At 41.1% G+C, this 16,827-nt stretch overlaps 1 protein-coding gene and 1 pseudogene across 3 annotated transcripts in view; both read right to left on the bottom strand.

The window, feature by feature from the left end:
- Positions 1–92: 92 nt before the first annotated feature.
- On the bottom strand, positions 93–618 carry LOC138152386 (large ribosomal subunit protein eL32 pseudogene; annotated as a pseudogene).
- Positions 619–15,767: 15,149 nt separating this feature from the next.
- Positions 15,768–16,827, bottom strand: part of GAA (alpha glucosidase) — a 27,878-nt gene continuing 26,818 nt past the window's right edge. For all 3 annotated transcript variants that reach the window (XM_069076092.1, XM_069076091.1, XM_069076093.1), the window contains exon 20: positions 15,768–16,709. In XM_069076092.1, the coding sequence (XP_068932193.1) occupies positions 16,650–16,709 (60 nt within the window). In that variant the 3' untranslated portion in view covers positions 15,768–16,649. The remainder of the gene's footprint in view (positions 16,710–16,827) is intronic.

The following is a 16,827-nucleotide window of genomic DNA, read 5'->3' as shown; positions in this document are numbered from 1 at the left end:
AGCAATAAAAAGAACATGGAGCTAGGTCTTTTCATTAACTTTCTTTTTTTTTTTTTTCCCTCTACAACCTCCACAAAAACAAATGGTAGTAGTTTACGAGTTTATTTAACACAAATAAAAGCGTGCAAAGCTTTTTACTCATTTTCTTCACTCCTCAGTCTAGCGTTTGGATTGGTGATCTTGATGGCCCGCTGAGCTGCTCTCTCAACAATAACTTTCCGATTCTTAGAGGAAACGTTGTGAGCAATCTCAGCACAATAAGATTTGTTGCACATCAGAAGGACTTCTAGCTCTTTGACATTGTGCACCAAAAACTTCCTGAATCCACTTGGCAGCATGTGTTTTGTCTTCTTATTGCTTCCATAACCAATATTGGGCATCAAGATCTGGCCCTTGAATCGCCTTCGCACCCTGTTGTCAATGCCTCTTGGTTTACGCCAGTTTCTCTTGATCTTGACATATCTGTCGGACTGGTGCCGGATGAACTTCTTGGTCCTCTTCTTGACGATTTTAGGCTTCATGAGGGGTCTGAGGGCGGGCATGGCACCGGCGAAGAGACAGCGGTCCCTCCACTGGAAGCGCCGACAGAAAGAGCTTTTCATCAACTTTCAATCTTTTGTAACCTCAGACAAAATTTAACTTCACTAGACCATAAAGATCATGAAGATGATCGTATGATTGTCCCATCTCTTCATCTTGCCCATGTGCCTCAGAGTTCTCTCTCTTAGGTTCCCTACTGGTGTGAACTCTAACCCTGGGTCCTCTCATGGCTTGAAGGCTTCTCTGCTCTCAGTGTGAAGAATCTCAATTCCTCAGCCAGACAAGGAACTTCCCTAATGATCAGTAAAAACTCCTTAAGAATAAAAATTGATCATTTTTGTCTTTATCCCAGTGTCTTGCGCAAGTATCACATGTATACTTGGACCAGACTGGTATTTTCATTAGTATGGGGAATTCTTAGGAGGTAACTCCCTCTACTAGATCATCGTGATCAGCTCTATGATCTTGGAGTGTTGCCCAGGACATTGAATGGTTAAATGATATCTTTTCATTTCAGAAGCAAAACTTAAACACAGGTCTTCTTAATATAAAATAAGCCAGTTTAGCTAGAACATAGAGGTTTGGATTTTTTTTATGTTGATTTTTTTCTTTTATTTCTCTCTTTTTTATTTTGTAGTTTACATCATTCATTTCCACAAGATTTTGAGTTACAAATTTTCTCCCCATTTTTCCCCTACCCACCACCCCAAAACTTTGATGCCACTGAATATCCCCTCCCCCAATCTGTTCTCTCTCATATCCTCCCTCATTCCCCCTCCGACTTTCCAGTAGGGCATGATGGATCTCTATGCCCCAGTACCTGTATATCTTATTTCCCAGTTACATGTAAAATAATAATAATAATTATATATATATATATACATATTTTTTTAACATTTGATTTTAAAACTTTGAATTCCAGATTCTTTCCCTTCCTCCCTCATCACCCACCCTTACTAGGAAGATAAGCAATTCAATATAGGTTGTACATGTGTAGCTATGCAAAACATTTCCATAGTGTATATATTGTGAAAGACTGACTATATTTCCCTCCATTCTATTCCACCTCCAACTTGCTCTCACTTTGATCCTATCCCTTTTCAAAAGTGGGTGCTTCTAACTTCTCTCCCCCCAGCCTGCCCTCCTTTCCATCATCCCCTTACCCCCTACTCTCATGTAGAGTGAGATACCCATTTAATGTGTATGTCATTCCCTCCCTAAGCCAAATTCATTGAGAATAAGATTGACTCATTCCCTTTTGCCTTCCTGTTCTTCCCCTCCATTGTAACCATTTTCCCTTGCCTCTTCTATATGAGATAGTTTACCCCATTCTGTCTCACCCCATTTCCTCATTATATTCCTCTCTTACCTCTTTAATTTCACTTTTTAAGTATCAACCCTTCCTATTCAATTGGTCTCATGCCCTCTATGTATACCTGTACACATATATACACACACATATGTATTTATATACACTCCTATATAGACATATGTAAGTATACATACACACATATACATTTCTATTCTCTTCAATTATTTCCATACTGAGAAAAGTTTCATAAGTTATAATTATTTTCCATGTAGGAATGTAAATAGTTCAACTTAAGTTCCTTATGATTTCTTTTCCCTGTTTACCTTCTCATGCTTCTCTTGCTGCTTGTATCTGAATGTCAGATTTTCTATTGAACTCTGGTTTTTTCATCAAGAATGCTTGAAAGGGGGCGGCCAGGTAGCACAGCGAGTAAGAGCTCCAGTGTTGGGATGACCTGGGGATCAAATCCAGGCTCAGATACTTAGCACCACACCCAGAAATAACTGGCTGTGTAACCTTGAGCAAGTTACTTAACCCCGATTGCTTAAAAAAAAAAAAAAAAGAATGCTTGAAAGTCCTCTATTCCAATGAATGACCATATTTTCCCCTGAAACATAATACTCAGTTTTGCTGGTTCTAAAACATCAGGGTAATTTTCCTTGAGAATTTCTTGAAGGATGATTTCTAGGTTCTTTTTTTTTTTTATCATGGCTTTCAGGTAGTCCAATAATTTTTAAATTATCTCTCCTAGATCCATTTTCCAGGTCAGTGGTTTTTCCAATGAGATATTTCACATTGCCTTCTATTTTTTCATTTGTTTGGATCTGTAATAGTATCTTGATTTCTCATAAAGTCACTAGCTTCCATTTGCTCCAGTCTAATTCTGAAGGAATGATTCTCTTCAGTGAGCTTTTGAGATTCTTTTTCCATTTGGCAAATTTGGCTTTTTAAGGCATTCTTCATTGCTTTTTCGAGCCTCTTGCCATTTGAGTTAGTCTATTTTTTAAGGTTTTATTTTCTTCAGTCAGGTTGTTGACTCATTTCATAATTTTCTTGCATCGCTCTCACTTCTCTTACCAATTTTTCTTCCACTTCTCTTGGTTTTCAAAATTCTTAAGCTCCTTTATGGCCTGTAACCAGATTGTATTTTCCTTTGAAGCTTTTGGTGTAGGAGTTCTGACTTTGCTGTCTTCCTCCTGTTCCATGCTTTGATCCTTTTTGTCCCCAAAATAGGAGTGTAAAGATTGCTCTGCTTGTCATTTCCATTGACAAAATCGTATCAGTTTCTGATGTTGAACGTTTAACAGTGCCAAGGACTTCGTGGTGAGAACTTTCTTGTCCCGTTCTTTAGTAACTGTGGTTTATGAGAAGGGGGTATTGCAGCACCTACATAAAACCAGTTGATAAGACCCAACTTCACAGGTGTTACTCACCTGGTTTGAGGACAAACCTGGGAGTATAGTTGGTGGTCTGGGGTGGGGCATGTTTGTATTGCTACTCCAGGGCCTCTTGGGCTTAACTGCCCATTGGTGGTATAGGGATGTTGGACTTGTTTTCCAAGGTTTGCTCCCATGTGTGATGTCTACAGGGACCAGACTGAAAGGATATGATGAAGACCTGAATACTAGGGTGGTTGTGGAGATGATTGAATGGGTGAAAAGGATGTAGAGGGTAGGACAAAGAAGACTTAGCAACTTACTGGATACTAGCGGTAAGATTTGATGATTCTTAAGGTCATGGATTTGGGTGACTGGATGGGTTATGTTGTTATGTTGACCTCAATAGATAATGGTAAATTAGTGTGAGTGGAGTATGGGTAATGATGAGGAAGGGGAAGAAGAAGAAGGGGGCAAGTAACATGACTGGAAAGAGTGAATTTTCCTGCATGACACCTGATGAGTTCACTGAGAATGGAGAAAAGAAGGTGGTTCAGGACCCTCCTAGTAGGCCTAATGGAAGTAGGCCATGGATGATGATCCGTCAAAGGAAACAGTTCCCTCCAGTGCGTTGAGCAACATGTAAGTAGGAATGGAGACTGTGGGTGATGGGGATAACCCCTTATAGAGTGGTTCTAGTACTCCCCCTCCCAGCTCATCCACTCTGCCCCCGCCCTGAAGCCCTTCCTTAGTAGCACCAAACTTCCCACCTAAGCCATAATTATGCAAAAAGATCATGAGAGCTTTCCATGATTCCCACCACAAGTCTTCATCCAGGTCCATGAACCTCACTCATAAAGGGAGGTCCCCAGGAACCCTAACCAGACCTGCTGACTCCAAGAGCAATTGTCCTCCCCAAAATCCCTTCTCTTCACCTGCTCCATCCCATTGTGGGTAAGCCTGCAGGTTACCACATCTGCTTTTGCTGGGGCTGCTTCTCCAGCTTCCCCACTGAGCTGTACTCAATAAAGACTGTAATTATAACCCTAAGCTCTAATTGTCAGATGCTTCACTTGAGCTGTAACAAGTCCTAAGAAGGAGACAAGCAACAACAGGGCAAGGGATTTGAGAGCAGAGTATAGTATTTGAAGTGGTTGACTAAATTGGGCTCTGAGAAAAGTTAGAGCAGATCGTGGGATAATGGGGAGGTTTAAAGCAAGCTGAGGTCACAGTAAGGATGAAGAATGTGTTTAGGTGTAAGACACAGGTAGGAAGATAGGTTTTGATTATGGAAGTTAGCCAGTTATAATAGTAAGATCAAGGGTAGTAATGATAATAGCAATTATTTGGCACTTTAGTTTACAAAGTATGTTATCTCATTTGGTCCTCATAACTCTTAAGAGGTGGGTGCTATTGATAGCCCCATTTTACAAATGGGGAAACTGAGCTTGAGATTAAGTAACTTACCAGTAAGAGTCTGAGGTCAGATTTCAACTCAAATCTTCCTGACTCCAAAATCAGCATCCTATCTCCATTTCACCACGTAGGGTATGAATCCTTCTTTGTGGCAAAGATGGAATAAAGGTGATAGAAGTAGAGGTTGGTGAACTGGGAGACCAGAGTGTTTAAAGGGACATTAATCACCATGCATATTTGTCTTCAATCAATCAAGTATTTTAATGTTTACTATGTGCCAGGGTTTAAGTAAAAAGGCAGAGGTTGGAGTGGAAAGGAAGGTCAAGTCAAATACTGAATTCTAAAGGAAAAAAAAAATAACAGAGACTGGTAGATGACCGAATAGGGTGATGTGGATAGATGGACAGAACTTGAGTGATGGAAAGGTTGCTGAAGGAGGATCTGGAAGTGGCAGTGAGAGGGAGGAGCATAACTTCCTCATGGTCCATTGGAGAAAGAGGGCATTATCAGTGTTGGAGAGGGGATGCAGTGTCTTCTTGGAGGAAACAAGGTTTCAGTGAAAAGGAAAAGGACTAAGATGGGAAGGGGAAATGGTTAACAATAGAATGAGTTTACAAATTTAATTCATCTTTAGTTTGATACAGTTACTCAGTCACACTATGATCTTCCTGGCCGAGAAGAGTGGCCTGGCTTTGATAAGGGAGTACAAAATTGCTTCTGGAGCTGTTTTTGTTGTCATTTCTAAAATTTCAGTCTGGAAACTTACTTAACCAGAAGTAAAGCCTCACAAGTAACCCTTCTTGGCTCCCTATAATCATCTGCAGACATTCTTAATAACCTAAAAAGATCACAATTTAAACACCATTCCTCTAATTTGTGAGCAGCTGACCGTCTGACCCACATTGGCTTAAGCAGACAAAAGAGAGGTCATGAACGGTAGGAACAGGATCTGGGCAGGAGCTCCAGGCATTTAGAACATTTCAGTGCCCAGGCACTGTAAGAAGGCTCCAGGGCAGGAATCACAGGGACAGGAAGAAGACCCAGGGGATCTTTGAATTAGCACATAGGGCAGAAATGGGGGCCTTCTGTCACCTCTGTCACTACCCAGCTCTAGATCACAAATCCAGGGCAGATGGAGGAGGGGACTTATGCAGAGAGGAACAATCATGGTCATGTGCCCTAACTGTGCTGAGCAAGGAACAAGTTCAAAAGCAAAAGGCAGCTCTGTGCTCAGCACTAAGGATACAAAGAGAGTCAAAGAAAAAAAAACATTGCCCTGCCCTCATTCTAATGAGGGAGGTAACATGTAAATAGATTCAGGTAAAGAGGTCTGCTCTGTCTCATTTCTTACCTAATCTTAATCACCGAATGAGTGCTGCCTTAGTCAGATTGAAATCTGTTAAAGACCTCAGTTTAAAGAGGTCAAGATCTCCCACTGCATCCAGGGTCATCTCCAGTCATCCGGATCTATATCTTGCCACTGGACCCAAATGTCTCCAGCAAAGAAAATGAGACTAGTGACTTTGCACAGCCCTCCCTCACTTAAATCCAAGAGTAAGGTGTCACCTTCCTGATGTCATGGTCCTCTTTGAGAATGAAGGACAAACAATAACAGGGCAGATGGAAGGCACTAGTGGCTGAGGGGGGCTGGGAAAGGCTTTCTGCAGAAAATGGGATTTGAACTGATTTTTTATCTTTGCTCAAATGATTCAAACTCCTAGCTTTCTTGGAAGGTAATCGCAAGAGCAGAGTTTGTATGACATAACTACAAGTAGGTACTCCAGAGGCAGTTTTTAAATACAGGTTGGTAAATATGGAGCCACATCATGTGATCCCAGGCCACAGAGATGTAGTAGAGTGAGGCAATCCCTATCCCCCATCAGTACTTCCTTCACAGGGGGCTGATAAAATCTGCTTTTGAATAAGATGCTCCAAAAGATGCCTGATGGAAACAACCTTTTATGACAGATTTCCAAGATGCACAGAGGAAGTTCTTTGTCTGAATTTTTAACTCAGTATTAGTCCTATAGGATCATAGTGCTAGAAGGTCTAATGCAATCCCTCAATTTTTATAGATGAGGAAATAGAGGTCCAGAAGCATAAAGTAATTTGCCAAATTCACACAGTATCCATGTTAGGATATCATTTTTCTCCAGGTCTGGTTCTCTTTCCACTCCATTATGCTAGAATGGATCCTCCACCCTACACATCTACCCCTCCTGTCCACCAGCTAGGTAGGAAAATCAGCAGCTGTTTGTTTTCCAGCCAGAAGCTCTGAGGGTCTTCTCTTCCCAGACTAATTCTTTTATGAAGGCAAAGTAGGCCACATTTTTCCTCAATTCTTATCTAGCCTTGATTCATTGAATAGGTGTTATCTTGAGACATGGGAAAGACTTTAGCTTAAAAGTCTCCCACTGCCTCTGGGGCCATTGCCAGTCATCCTGACCTATGTCTCGCCACTGATTTCTTATTTTTTCTTTTTGGAGGGCAATTGGGGTTAAGTGATTTGCCCAAGGTCACTCAGCTAATTTTTATGTTAAGTGTCTGAGGTCACATTTGAAGTCAGGTCCTCCTGACTCCAGGGCTGGTGCTCTGTTAACTGCACCACCTAGCTGTCCCCTTTCCACTGAATTCTGATGACTGGAGGAGATAATGGAGCTGACGACTTTGCATGCCCTGCCTCACTTAAATCCAATTCACTTGCAAGTCAAGACATCTCCAGATGTCATTGAAATTCTTCAAGAATGAGGGGGGGGGCCGGGGGGAGTTAAGATGGCGGAGTAGAAATAGGATCTCCTCGAGGCTCCGGCTCCCACCACCTCCAATCCATGTAAAAGGGGACTCTGAACAAACTTTGGAGCTACAGAACTCACAAAATGACACAGAGAAGCTAACCTGCTGAGAACAGTCCAGCAGGCTGGAGGGAATCGGCCAGCACAGCACTCTGGGAGCCAACCCCAGACCCACACTGAGGTTTTAGCCCCAGGGTGGGCCTGACCAGCCACCAGCTGGAGGGACTCCAGATCACCAGCAGCTGTGGTGATCCAGAATTATCAAGGACAAAGTGAAAAGTCAGTGCAGTCTGGACTTTGGGACCCAGTAGTTGGGAGTGCATCGGCTTTTGCCCCCCAGGGTGAGAGGCAGCTGAGGGCTGTGGTGCAGCAGCTGCCACATAGCGGCTTCAGCTTCTGGCCTGCAGAGTGTAAGGGGACCAAGTGACCAGTCTGAGGGGTAGAAGCTATTGCTTTAACCTGCTTGGATCTGGATTAAGGTCTAGGGTGAGGTCCTGGGGTGTGTGACCAGCTTACCAGAGTGTGTGGAGGCTTCAGAGAGGGCATCCAACCAATACCTCTGGCAGCTGAGAAAACCCCAGAGTTTGGGAGGAAAGCTCCCCTGTCTGGTGGCAGAGTCCTACTGTGGCAAAAAGCCCAAAAGTCAAGTAATTGAGTAGCAAAATGAACAGGCAAAGAAGGCAAACCAAGCAAAGCAATCCAACATTAGACTCCTGTTTTGGGGACAAAAAGGAGCAAAGCATGGAACAAGAGGAAGACAGTGAAGTCAGAACTCCTGCACCAAAAGCTTCAAAGAAAAATACGAGCCGGTTACAGGCCATAGAGGACTTTAAGAAGCAAATAAGAGAAGTGGAAGAAAAATTGGGAAGAGAAATGAGAGTCAACAGCCTGACAGGAAAATACCACCTTAAAGAAATATACTAACTAAAATGGCAAAAGAGGCTCAAAAAGGCAACGAGGAGAAGAATGCCTTAAAAAGCTGAATTTGCCAGATGGAAAAAGAATCTCAAAAGCTCACTGAGGAGAGTCATTCCTTCAGAATAAGATTGGAACAAATGGAAGCTAATGACTTTATGAGAAATCATAAATAGATGGCAATGTGAAATATCTCATTGGAAAAACCACTGACCTGGAAAATAGATCCAGGAGAGATAACTTAAAAATTATTGGACTACCTGAAAGCCATCATCAAAGAAAGAACCTCGAAATCATCCTCCCAGAAATTCTCAAGGAAAACTGCCCTGATGTTTTAGAACCAGAGGGTAAAATAGAGGTTGAAAGAATCCACCAATCACCTCCTGGAAAAGATCCCAAAAAGACAACTCCTAGGAATATTATAGCCAGGTCCTGAAATTCCAAAATCAAGGAGAGAATATTACAAGCAGCCAGGAAGAAACAATTTGAATATTGTGGAAACCCAATCAGGATAATTCAGGATCTGGCGGCTTCTACACTGAGGGATCAAAGGGCTTAGCATATGATATTCCAGAGGGCAAAGGAGCTGGGATTAAAACCAAGAATCACCTCTCCAGCAACACTGAGTATCATGTTTCAGGGGAAAATATGGTCATTCAGTGGAATAGAGGACTTTCAAGCATTCTTGATGAAAAAACCAGAGTTGAATAGAAAATTTCACATTCAGATACAAGAAGCATGAGAAGGTAAACAGGGAAAAGAAATCATAAGGAACTTATCAAAGTTGAACTATTAACATTCCTATGTGGAAAAATGATAATTGTAACTGATGAAACTTTTCTCAGTATGAAAATAGTTGAAGGGAATATATATGCACACATATCTATATTGGAGGGTATACGGGAGTGTGAATACGTGTGTATATGTTTACAGGTATACATAGATATAGGGCACAGGACCAATTTAATAGGAAGGGATGATACTTAAAAGGTGAAATTAAGAGGTGAGAGAGGAATATAATGAGAGGAGATGGGGAGAGACAGAATGGGGTAAACTATCTCATATAGAAGAGGCAAGGGAAAATGGTTACAATGGAGGGGAAGAATAGGAAGGCAAAAGGGAATGGGTCAACCTTATTCTCATTCAATTTGGCTCAGAGAGGGAATGAAATACACACTAAAGAGGGTATCTCACCCTACAAGAGAGTAGGGAGGAAGGGTATGAGAGGGGGGATGATGGAAGGGAGGGCAAGCTGGGGGGTAGGGAAGTTGGAAACACCCACTTTTGAAAAGGGACAGGATCAAAGTGAGAATAGAACAAGTGGGAGGTGGGATAGGAAGGAGGGAAATATAGTCAAGTCGTTTACAATACATCTACTATGTTAATGTTTTGCATTAGCAACACATGTACAATCTATACTGAACTGCTTATCTTCCCAGTAAGGGTGGGTGACAAGGGAGGAAGGGAATGAATCTGGAATTCAAAGTTTTAAAATCAAATGTAACATCATTCATTTCCGCTAGATTTTGAGTTACAAATTTTCTCCCCGATTTTCCCCTACCCACCACCCCAAAATAGTGGTCCCACAGGATATCCCATCTTCCAATCTGCTCTCTCCCATATCTTCTCCCATCCCCCTTCAACTTTTCCAGTAGGGCATGGTGGGTCTCTATGCCCCAGCGCCTGTATATCTTATTTCCCAATTAATTACATGTAAAATAGTATTAATAATAGTATGATATATATACATATATATTTTAAACATTTGATTTTAAAACTTTGATCCAGTGTGTTCTACAATATCCATTAACCAATTGGTAGCAATTAGTTTTTACAAAAGGGTGATTACTGAGAATGTATAGCAAGGCCAAAAATTACCAAACATCCTTCCAAACAAGGGGTACACTGATCCTCTGCACACACATGGTCTCAGGGAGAATAGATACAAATGTAAAGCACAATACTAGCGAGGCACACGTGTAGGGAATACACGGAGCCGAGGGTTACCATGACACTCGGCACCCTGGGGGTTCTTTTCTCCCTTTCTCAGACCAACACCAAGTTTGCTTTGTGGTAAAGGCATTGGCAATGGATTCCTCTATCCCTCTGCATCTGTGTAGTGTGCGGCATCAGTTTATGGATCAACCTACTGCTAGACTGGGTCTATCAGGTCAGTCGGCTACTGCACCAGTTTCTCACTAACTTAGCTACTGCTACTGCCAGGTTTAATTGCTGGCAGGCCCTCCTTGAGGGCTTTAGTGGATCTTCAGGTCTTACTGGTTGCCTGGGCACTCCTTTCTCAGAATACTCATTCACCTAAGATCAGGAAAAATAAATACAAAAGAAATGGAAGCCCCATCAGCCAGGTGGGGAGAAGCAGCCAGTTCTTCCTCAGCCTTGTATCTCAAAACAGTCCTCCTCACTTGCAAGTCACCAGGGAAAGAGTGAGAGACCATCCTCTCAAGCCTCTTGTACACATACTCTATGTTAGACAGATGTCCAAGGGCATGAGGATTTGGACATTTCTCCAAGTCAGAAAAATGCATGGATTAGAAGGACAAATTAATAAAAAATGGTTTGCTGGCAAGCTTGCGTGCCTATGTTACAGAGTACAGTTTTCATCTTTTTCTCTTTGACAGTGTTAAATGACTAAAGTTAATGTACACACCTTTCTCTTTACTGGGGGCAAATGACAAAAGTAGAAAGTGACATGTATTATGAGTTATAATCACTTATATGATTGCGCCTTACTGTTTTCAGGGGATGTACTTTGTGAAGAAATTGTTAGAACTACTTGGGGGAAATATATTTATTCAATACAAAATGTGTTAATAAAAATATTTTTTTAATATTCAAGAGCTCCTCATTGGCAACAGTTTAATTAATCAACCACCAAGCATTTATTAAATGCTTTCCACATGCCAGATATTGTGCTAACCACTGGAAATACAAGCAGAGTATACTGGAGCTAGCTTGACCTGGTTTGAGAGAGCTGATTTTTAAAATTTCAGTGCATACATTTGCACTCCAGAAATAGGCAAACACTACAAAACAGGGCTTGATTTGTTGTTATTTGTCCTTCATTCTTGAAGAGGATCAATCACATCATAAGGGTGATGTCTCGATTTTCATATGAATTAGATATAAGTAAATTGTTTTGTTGATTGTCTAGACTTAACCAAGTGGAGAGTGTTAGTAATGAAGATTAAACTTAAAAGTGCTTTGTGTGTACAATTTTTTTTCAGATACTTGGTTACTAAACATTTACCAGCACACCCCTAGATAAAAGTACAAAGAATGAAATAATCATGATTCAAAAGGAGCTGACAATGGGAGAGACAAATACATATATAAAGATATATCACATAAATGTAAAGTGAATAAATACAGATACATACAAAACAGTTAAATACAAAGTAGTTTGGGGAGGAGGGCACTAGCTGTTGGGGGACAGGAAAGGCTTCCTGCAGAAGATTATGCTTTAAAAAGAAAACTTTATGACATAGTAGTAAGAAGAGATTCCATCCCAAGCATGTTGGGATGACCACTGCAAAGATATGGAGATAGAAGATGGAGTATCTTATGTGAGAAACAGAGAGAAGGCCAGTTTAGCTGGATCAAAGAATTTGGGGAAGGGGAGTAATATCCAATGAGGCTGCAGAGACAGGTGAGGACCACCTTAAGAAAGGCTTTAAAAGCTACATAGAGGACTTTATGTTCTATCCTATAGGCAACAGGAAGCCACTGGAGTTGGCTGAGGAGTCACATGGTCTGTGCTTGAGGAAAATTATTTTGTTAGCAGTGTGTAGGATGGACTGGAGTGTGGGAGAGACACAAGGCAGGGAGAAAAATTAGGAGGCTATTGCCAATAATCTAGGTGGAAGGTGATGAGGGCCTGAACCAAGGTGGTAGCTTGTGTGAGGGGAGACAAAAGGTCAGATGAGAAAAATATGGTGAAGGTAAAAATAGCAATATTTGACAACTGATTAGATATTGGGGTGAAGGACAGTAAGGAATCCAGGACAATGCTAAGGTTATGAACTTGCTTGACTAGAAGAATGGTGGTTGATTAAAAAAAAAATAGGGAAATTTGGCAAAGGGGAAATGTAGGGGGAAAGAGAATGAGTTCAGTTTTGGACAGGTTGAGTTTGAAGTACCTCTGGGATATTTAGTTTGAAAAGTCCAATAAGTTATGGTTAATGTGGGATAGGAGCTTGGGGATATGCAGGGCCTGGATCTACAAAGGATCCTGAGGGAGCTGAGAAGAGGTCCTAAGGACAGAACTTGGGGAAGGCCCCAGTTAGGGGTATGATTTGGATAATAAGCCAGCAGAGGGGCCAGAGAAGGACTGGTCAGACAGATATGAGAACCAAGAGAGAGTAGTTTCAGGAAAATCTAGAGGAAAAAGAATATCCAGGAAAAGGTAGTCAATAGTATCAAATGCAGCAGATATGTCAAGGCTATCAAATTTGGCAATTAAGAAATCACTGAAGGGGTGGCCAGGTAGCACAACGAGTAAGAGCACCGGCTCCAGTGTTGAGACCTGGAGATCAAATCCCGGGCTCAGACACTTAGCACCCACTCAGAAACACCTGGCCGTGTAACCTTGAGCAAGTTACTTAACCCCAATTGCTTAGGGGCAGCCAGGTGGCTCAGCGAGTAAGAGCACCGGCTCCAGTGTCGGGATGACCTGGATCAAATCCGGGCTCAGATACTCAGCACCACACCCAGAAATAACTGGCCATGTAACCTTGAGCAAGTTACTTAACCCCGATTGCTTATAAAAAAATAAAAATAAATCATTGACTGAGAAAGTGAGTGATAAGGTCAAGCACAGGATTTCAAAGAAGAGAGAGAGGAAGCAGATGCAGTAAGTGTAGACAGCTTTTTCTATGAGTTTGGCTAGGAGAAAGAGGAGGAAGGACAATTGTTTGAGGAGATGGTAGGTCTACTGAAAATTTTTTGTTTTTGAGGACAAAGAGACTTGGGCATGTTCAAAGGCAGTCAGGAAGGCACGAGGAGATACAGAAGTCGAAGAGAGAGAAAATGATTAAGGGTGAAACCTGCTGTTCAGTCCTGACTCCTTGTGACCCCATTTGGGGTTTTGAGGCAGTTACTGGAGTGGTTTGTTATTTCCTTCTCCATTTCATTTTACAGATAAGGAATTGAGACAAACATGGTTAAGTGATTTGCCCAGAGTCACACAGGTAGTAAGCCAGATTTGAATACAGAAGAGGAAATATACTGACATAAGGGTCTATGTTCTATCAATTGCACCACCGAGCTGCCCTATGAAACCTCTTGGAGAAGATGAGAGATAATGGGATCAAGGCCATATTTAAAGGAGGTAAGCCTTGGCAAGGCCAAAAGCCATTTCTTTGTCAGAGGCTGGGAGAAAGGGGTAAGAGTTTGGAAAGGTGACGTCAAGGAGTTTTGAAATAAAGAGAATGGGAAAAGGGGGAACTCATTGAATAGTCTCAATTTTCTGTGTAGTAAAAGCCAAGGTTCTCAGCAGAGAGGCAACTGGGGAGGTTTGGGGAAGTGTGGGAGACTTGAGGGAAGGGGAGGTTTGGAATAGCTTTAGTTGAAAGTGAGATAGGGGATCAATAAGAGAAGAATAAAAGGAATATCTTGCTGCAATTAGGGTCCAAGAGAGGCTGGTGAAGAATCTGTAATGTGCTCAGTCAGCATAGTATGACTTCCTTTGTATTCAGCAGTTTATGATTAAGAGTGGAAGAGGTAAACAGATGTTAGGTGTAATTCAGGGCTGAGGTTTGGCAAGAAATAAGTCATAAAAGGAAGAACCAGTAAGGGCTTCCAGAGAAAAGAACAATGTAGAGTTGAAATAGCCAACTATCGGGTTAATACTGGAGAGGAAGAGAGTTAAGAGTATTACTGAAGGGTAGAGGAACTGGAGATCTTGATGAGTGTAAAAATTTACTTTTGAATTCTGATCAACTAAATAGTCAACCATGGTCCCAGAGAACTGGGATGAAGAACACTGCTCACGTCATGAGAGATGTTAATGTGCAGAATAGGGAATACGTTTTTGGACATGACCAACGTGGCATTTTTTTTTTTGCTTGACTACAGATATATGACATAAGTGTTGGGGTTAGCTTCCTTTCTCTTCCTTTTCTCTCTAGATAATTAAAAAATTTTTTAAAAGAATAGGTTTAGAAGAAATGAAATGATAGGAAGTTATGATCAGATAGCAGAATGTCATAGTGTTCAATTAGGAAAATGGAACACTTGTGGGTAACAGTGAGATCTAGTGTGTCCATTCCTATGTAGGGCGGAGGTAAAGAGTAGATTATGGGATGGCTAAGGAATTGGGAGGACAGATAATCTGAAAGAATCTCTTTATAAGTACTAAATTCCCCTAATATTAGAGTGAGCAGGTAGGTGGCATAGTAGGTAGTTAATAACTCATTTTCCTGAGTTCAAATCTGGTCTTAGCCACTTACTAGCTGTGTGACCCTGGGCAAGTCACTTAACCCTGTTTGCCTCTGTTTCTTCATCTGTAAAATGAGCTAGAGAAGGAAATGACAAATACTCCAGTATCTTTGCCAAGAAAACCCTAACTGGGGTCACAAAGAGCTGGACATGAACAGAACGAAAACAAAAATTCTATATTCTTCTATTTGTCAAAAACCAGACCAAATCATAATTACAGAAGCCAACATGTTTTACTTGTTTAAATATGGAGCAATAGTCAGATTGCTCTGAGCACTGCTCCAATTTGACTTGGCAAAGCTTTACTTGTTTATGGGTTAAAAGAGGGAATGAATTAAGGGATTTATAACATTTTGTAGCTTTTATATTTATGTTCTAAAACAGTGACATCTGTTTTATGTGCCAAGACATTTTCCCTCATAAATGTCTTTGTGATTTCCTAAAAATGTAGTTGTTGGGCGGCTAGGTGGCACAGTGAGTAAAGCGCCGGCCTGGAGTCAGAAGGACCCAAGTTCGGTTCCAGCCTCAGATACTTAACACCCACACAAAATAACTGGCTGTGTAACCTTGGGCAAGTTACTTAACCCCAATTTCTTAAAAAAAAATGTAGTTGTCATATGGATTCTAATTATCAAGGTTGCTCCAAGATTGAGTCAGTCTCAGTTATCTCTTTCATGTTTATCTATACACATGTCATATTTTCCCTGGTAGATGACAAGCTCCATGAGGGTAGGGGCCGCCTGTTATTTATTTATTTTTTATCTTTGTATCCCCAGAGCTTGGCATTCATACAAATAGTAGCACTTCTGCTGTTTGCTGTATGAACAAATATTAGAAAAGACCTCCTGCTCTTGATTGACTGCTTGGTCCAGTTAACATTACACCTTACATACAGTAGGCTTGAAACAACTAATGACACTAGGATAAAATTTCCCTTCCCTCAGTCACAAACAGCAACAGTTTAATTCAAAATATCTTTTATTAGCAATGACTGAATTTCAAGACAATTGATTACCATTATTCTATAAATTAGCCTGAATTCCCTGAGCTCCACAGACTGGATAACACCAAGCATCTGTTTAGAGCCAAAGCCTAACAAAAAGCTAGAAAAGCCACAACTATTGTGGCCGGATTTCATGCCTGTCATGACCTCTATAAGACTAGGGAATAATTGTCAAAAGGAATATTCATTCAACTCACACCTTTTAGCATATATAATGGCCAATCTTCTAGCACCACCTCCCATTTGAAGCGTAAAACATGCAGTCTTAGAACACTGCCTTCCCTGCTCACCGTACCCTGTTAAACTGTTTATTTTATGCCAATGATGTCTGTGCAGAGTCAGGTCCTTAGTTAAAGGCAAACAGCATCAAAAAGTAAAACCCAGGATCAGGATACTAAGCCACCACAACGTAGACAAACATTCACACAGAGAAGGGATGCTGAAGAATGCTACCCACTGCTACAGAGAGAGATATGATGGACTCTTTATGCAGAATGAGAAACACTTTGGACATGGCCAATGTTGGAATTTGTTTTGCTTAACTAAGCATATTTGATACAAGGGCTTCCTTTTCCTTCTTTCTTCCTCAGAAGGTGAAAGGGAGAGAAATTAAATGCTTTTTAATTGAAAAAAATTAATTAAAAAAAAAGAAAGACAACTGAATCATCATCAAAAGGCTAAGCTGGTCTTCAAACCTGCCTTATCATCCTAAGAAAATTACTACCTAGAAACACCCAAGGTCTGGACATCTATTGAACCAGTTAGAGAAATGGATTTCTTTATGAGTTTTCTTCTCCCTCCAAAAGGGTAAAGGATTAAACAGACTTGTGTCCCTCTAGTTAGGACCAGCTGATGAGAAACTGCTCCCCCACCGATAAAGACACAGGAATATCCAGGATCTGAAAAAAGCAGAATACAGCTAAGCTCAGGAAGCAGGAATCCTCACATAGCAACTAATAGAACAGTACTCAGACCCTTTTTGCTTCAGATCCTTTTGATGAAGACACAAATATTGGG

Source organism: Petaurus breviceps, unplaced genomic scaffold, assembly GCF_028583685.1.
Source record: "Petaurus breviceps papuanus isolate PSGF00001 unplaced genomic scaffold, PetGlider_PUasm1.0 90925, whole genome shotgun sequence".
Classification (NCBI taxonomy): Eukaryota; Metazoa; Chordata; class Mammalia; order Diprotodontia; family Petauridae; genus Petaurus; species Petaurus breviceps.
This window is presented reverse-complemented; position numbering and strand designations above follow the sequence as displayed.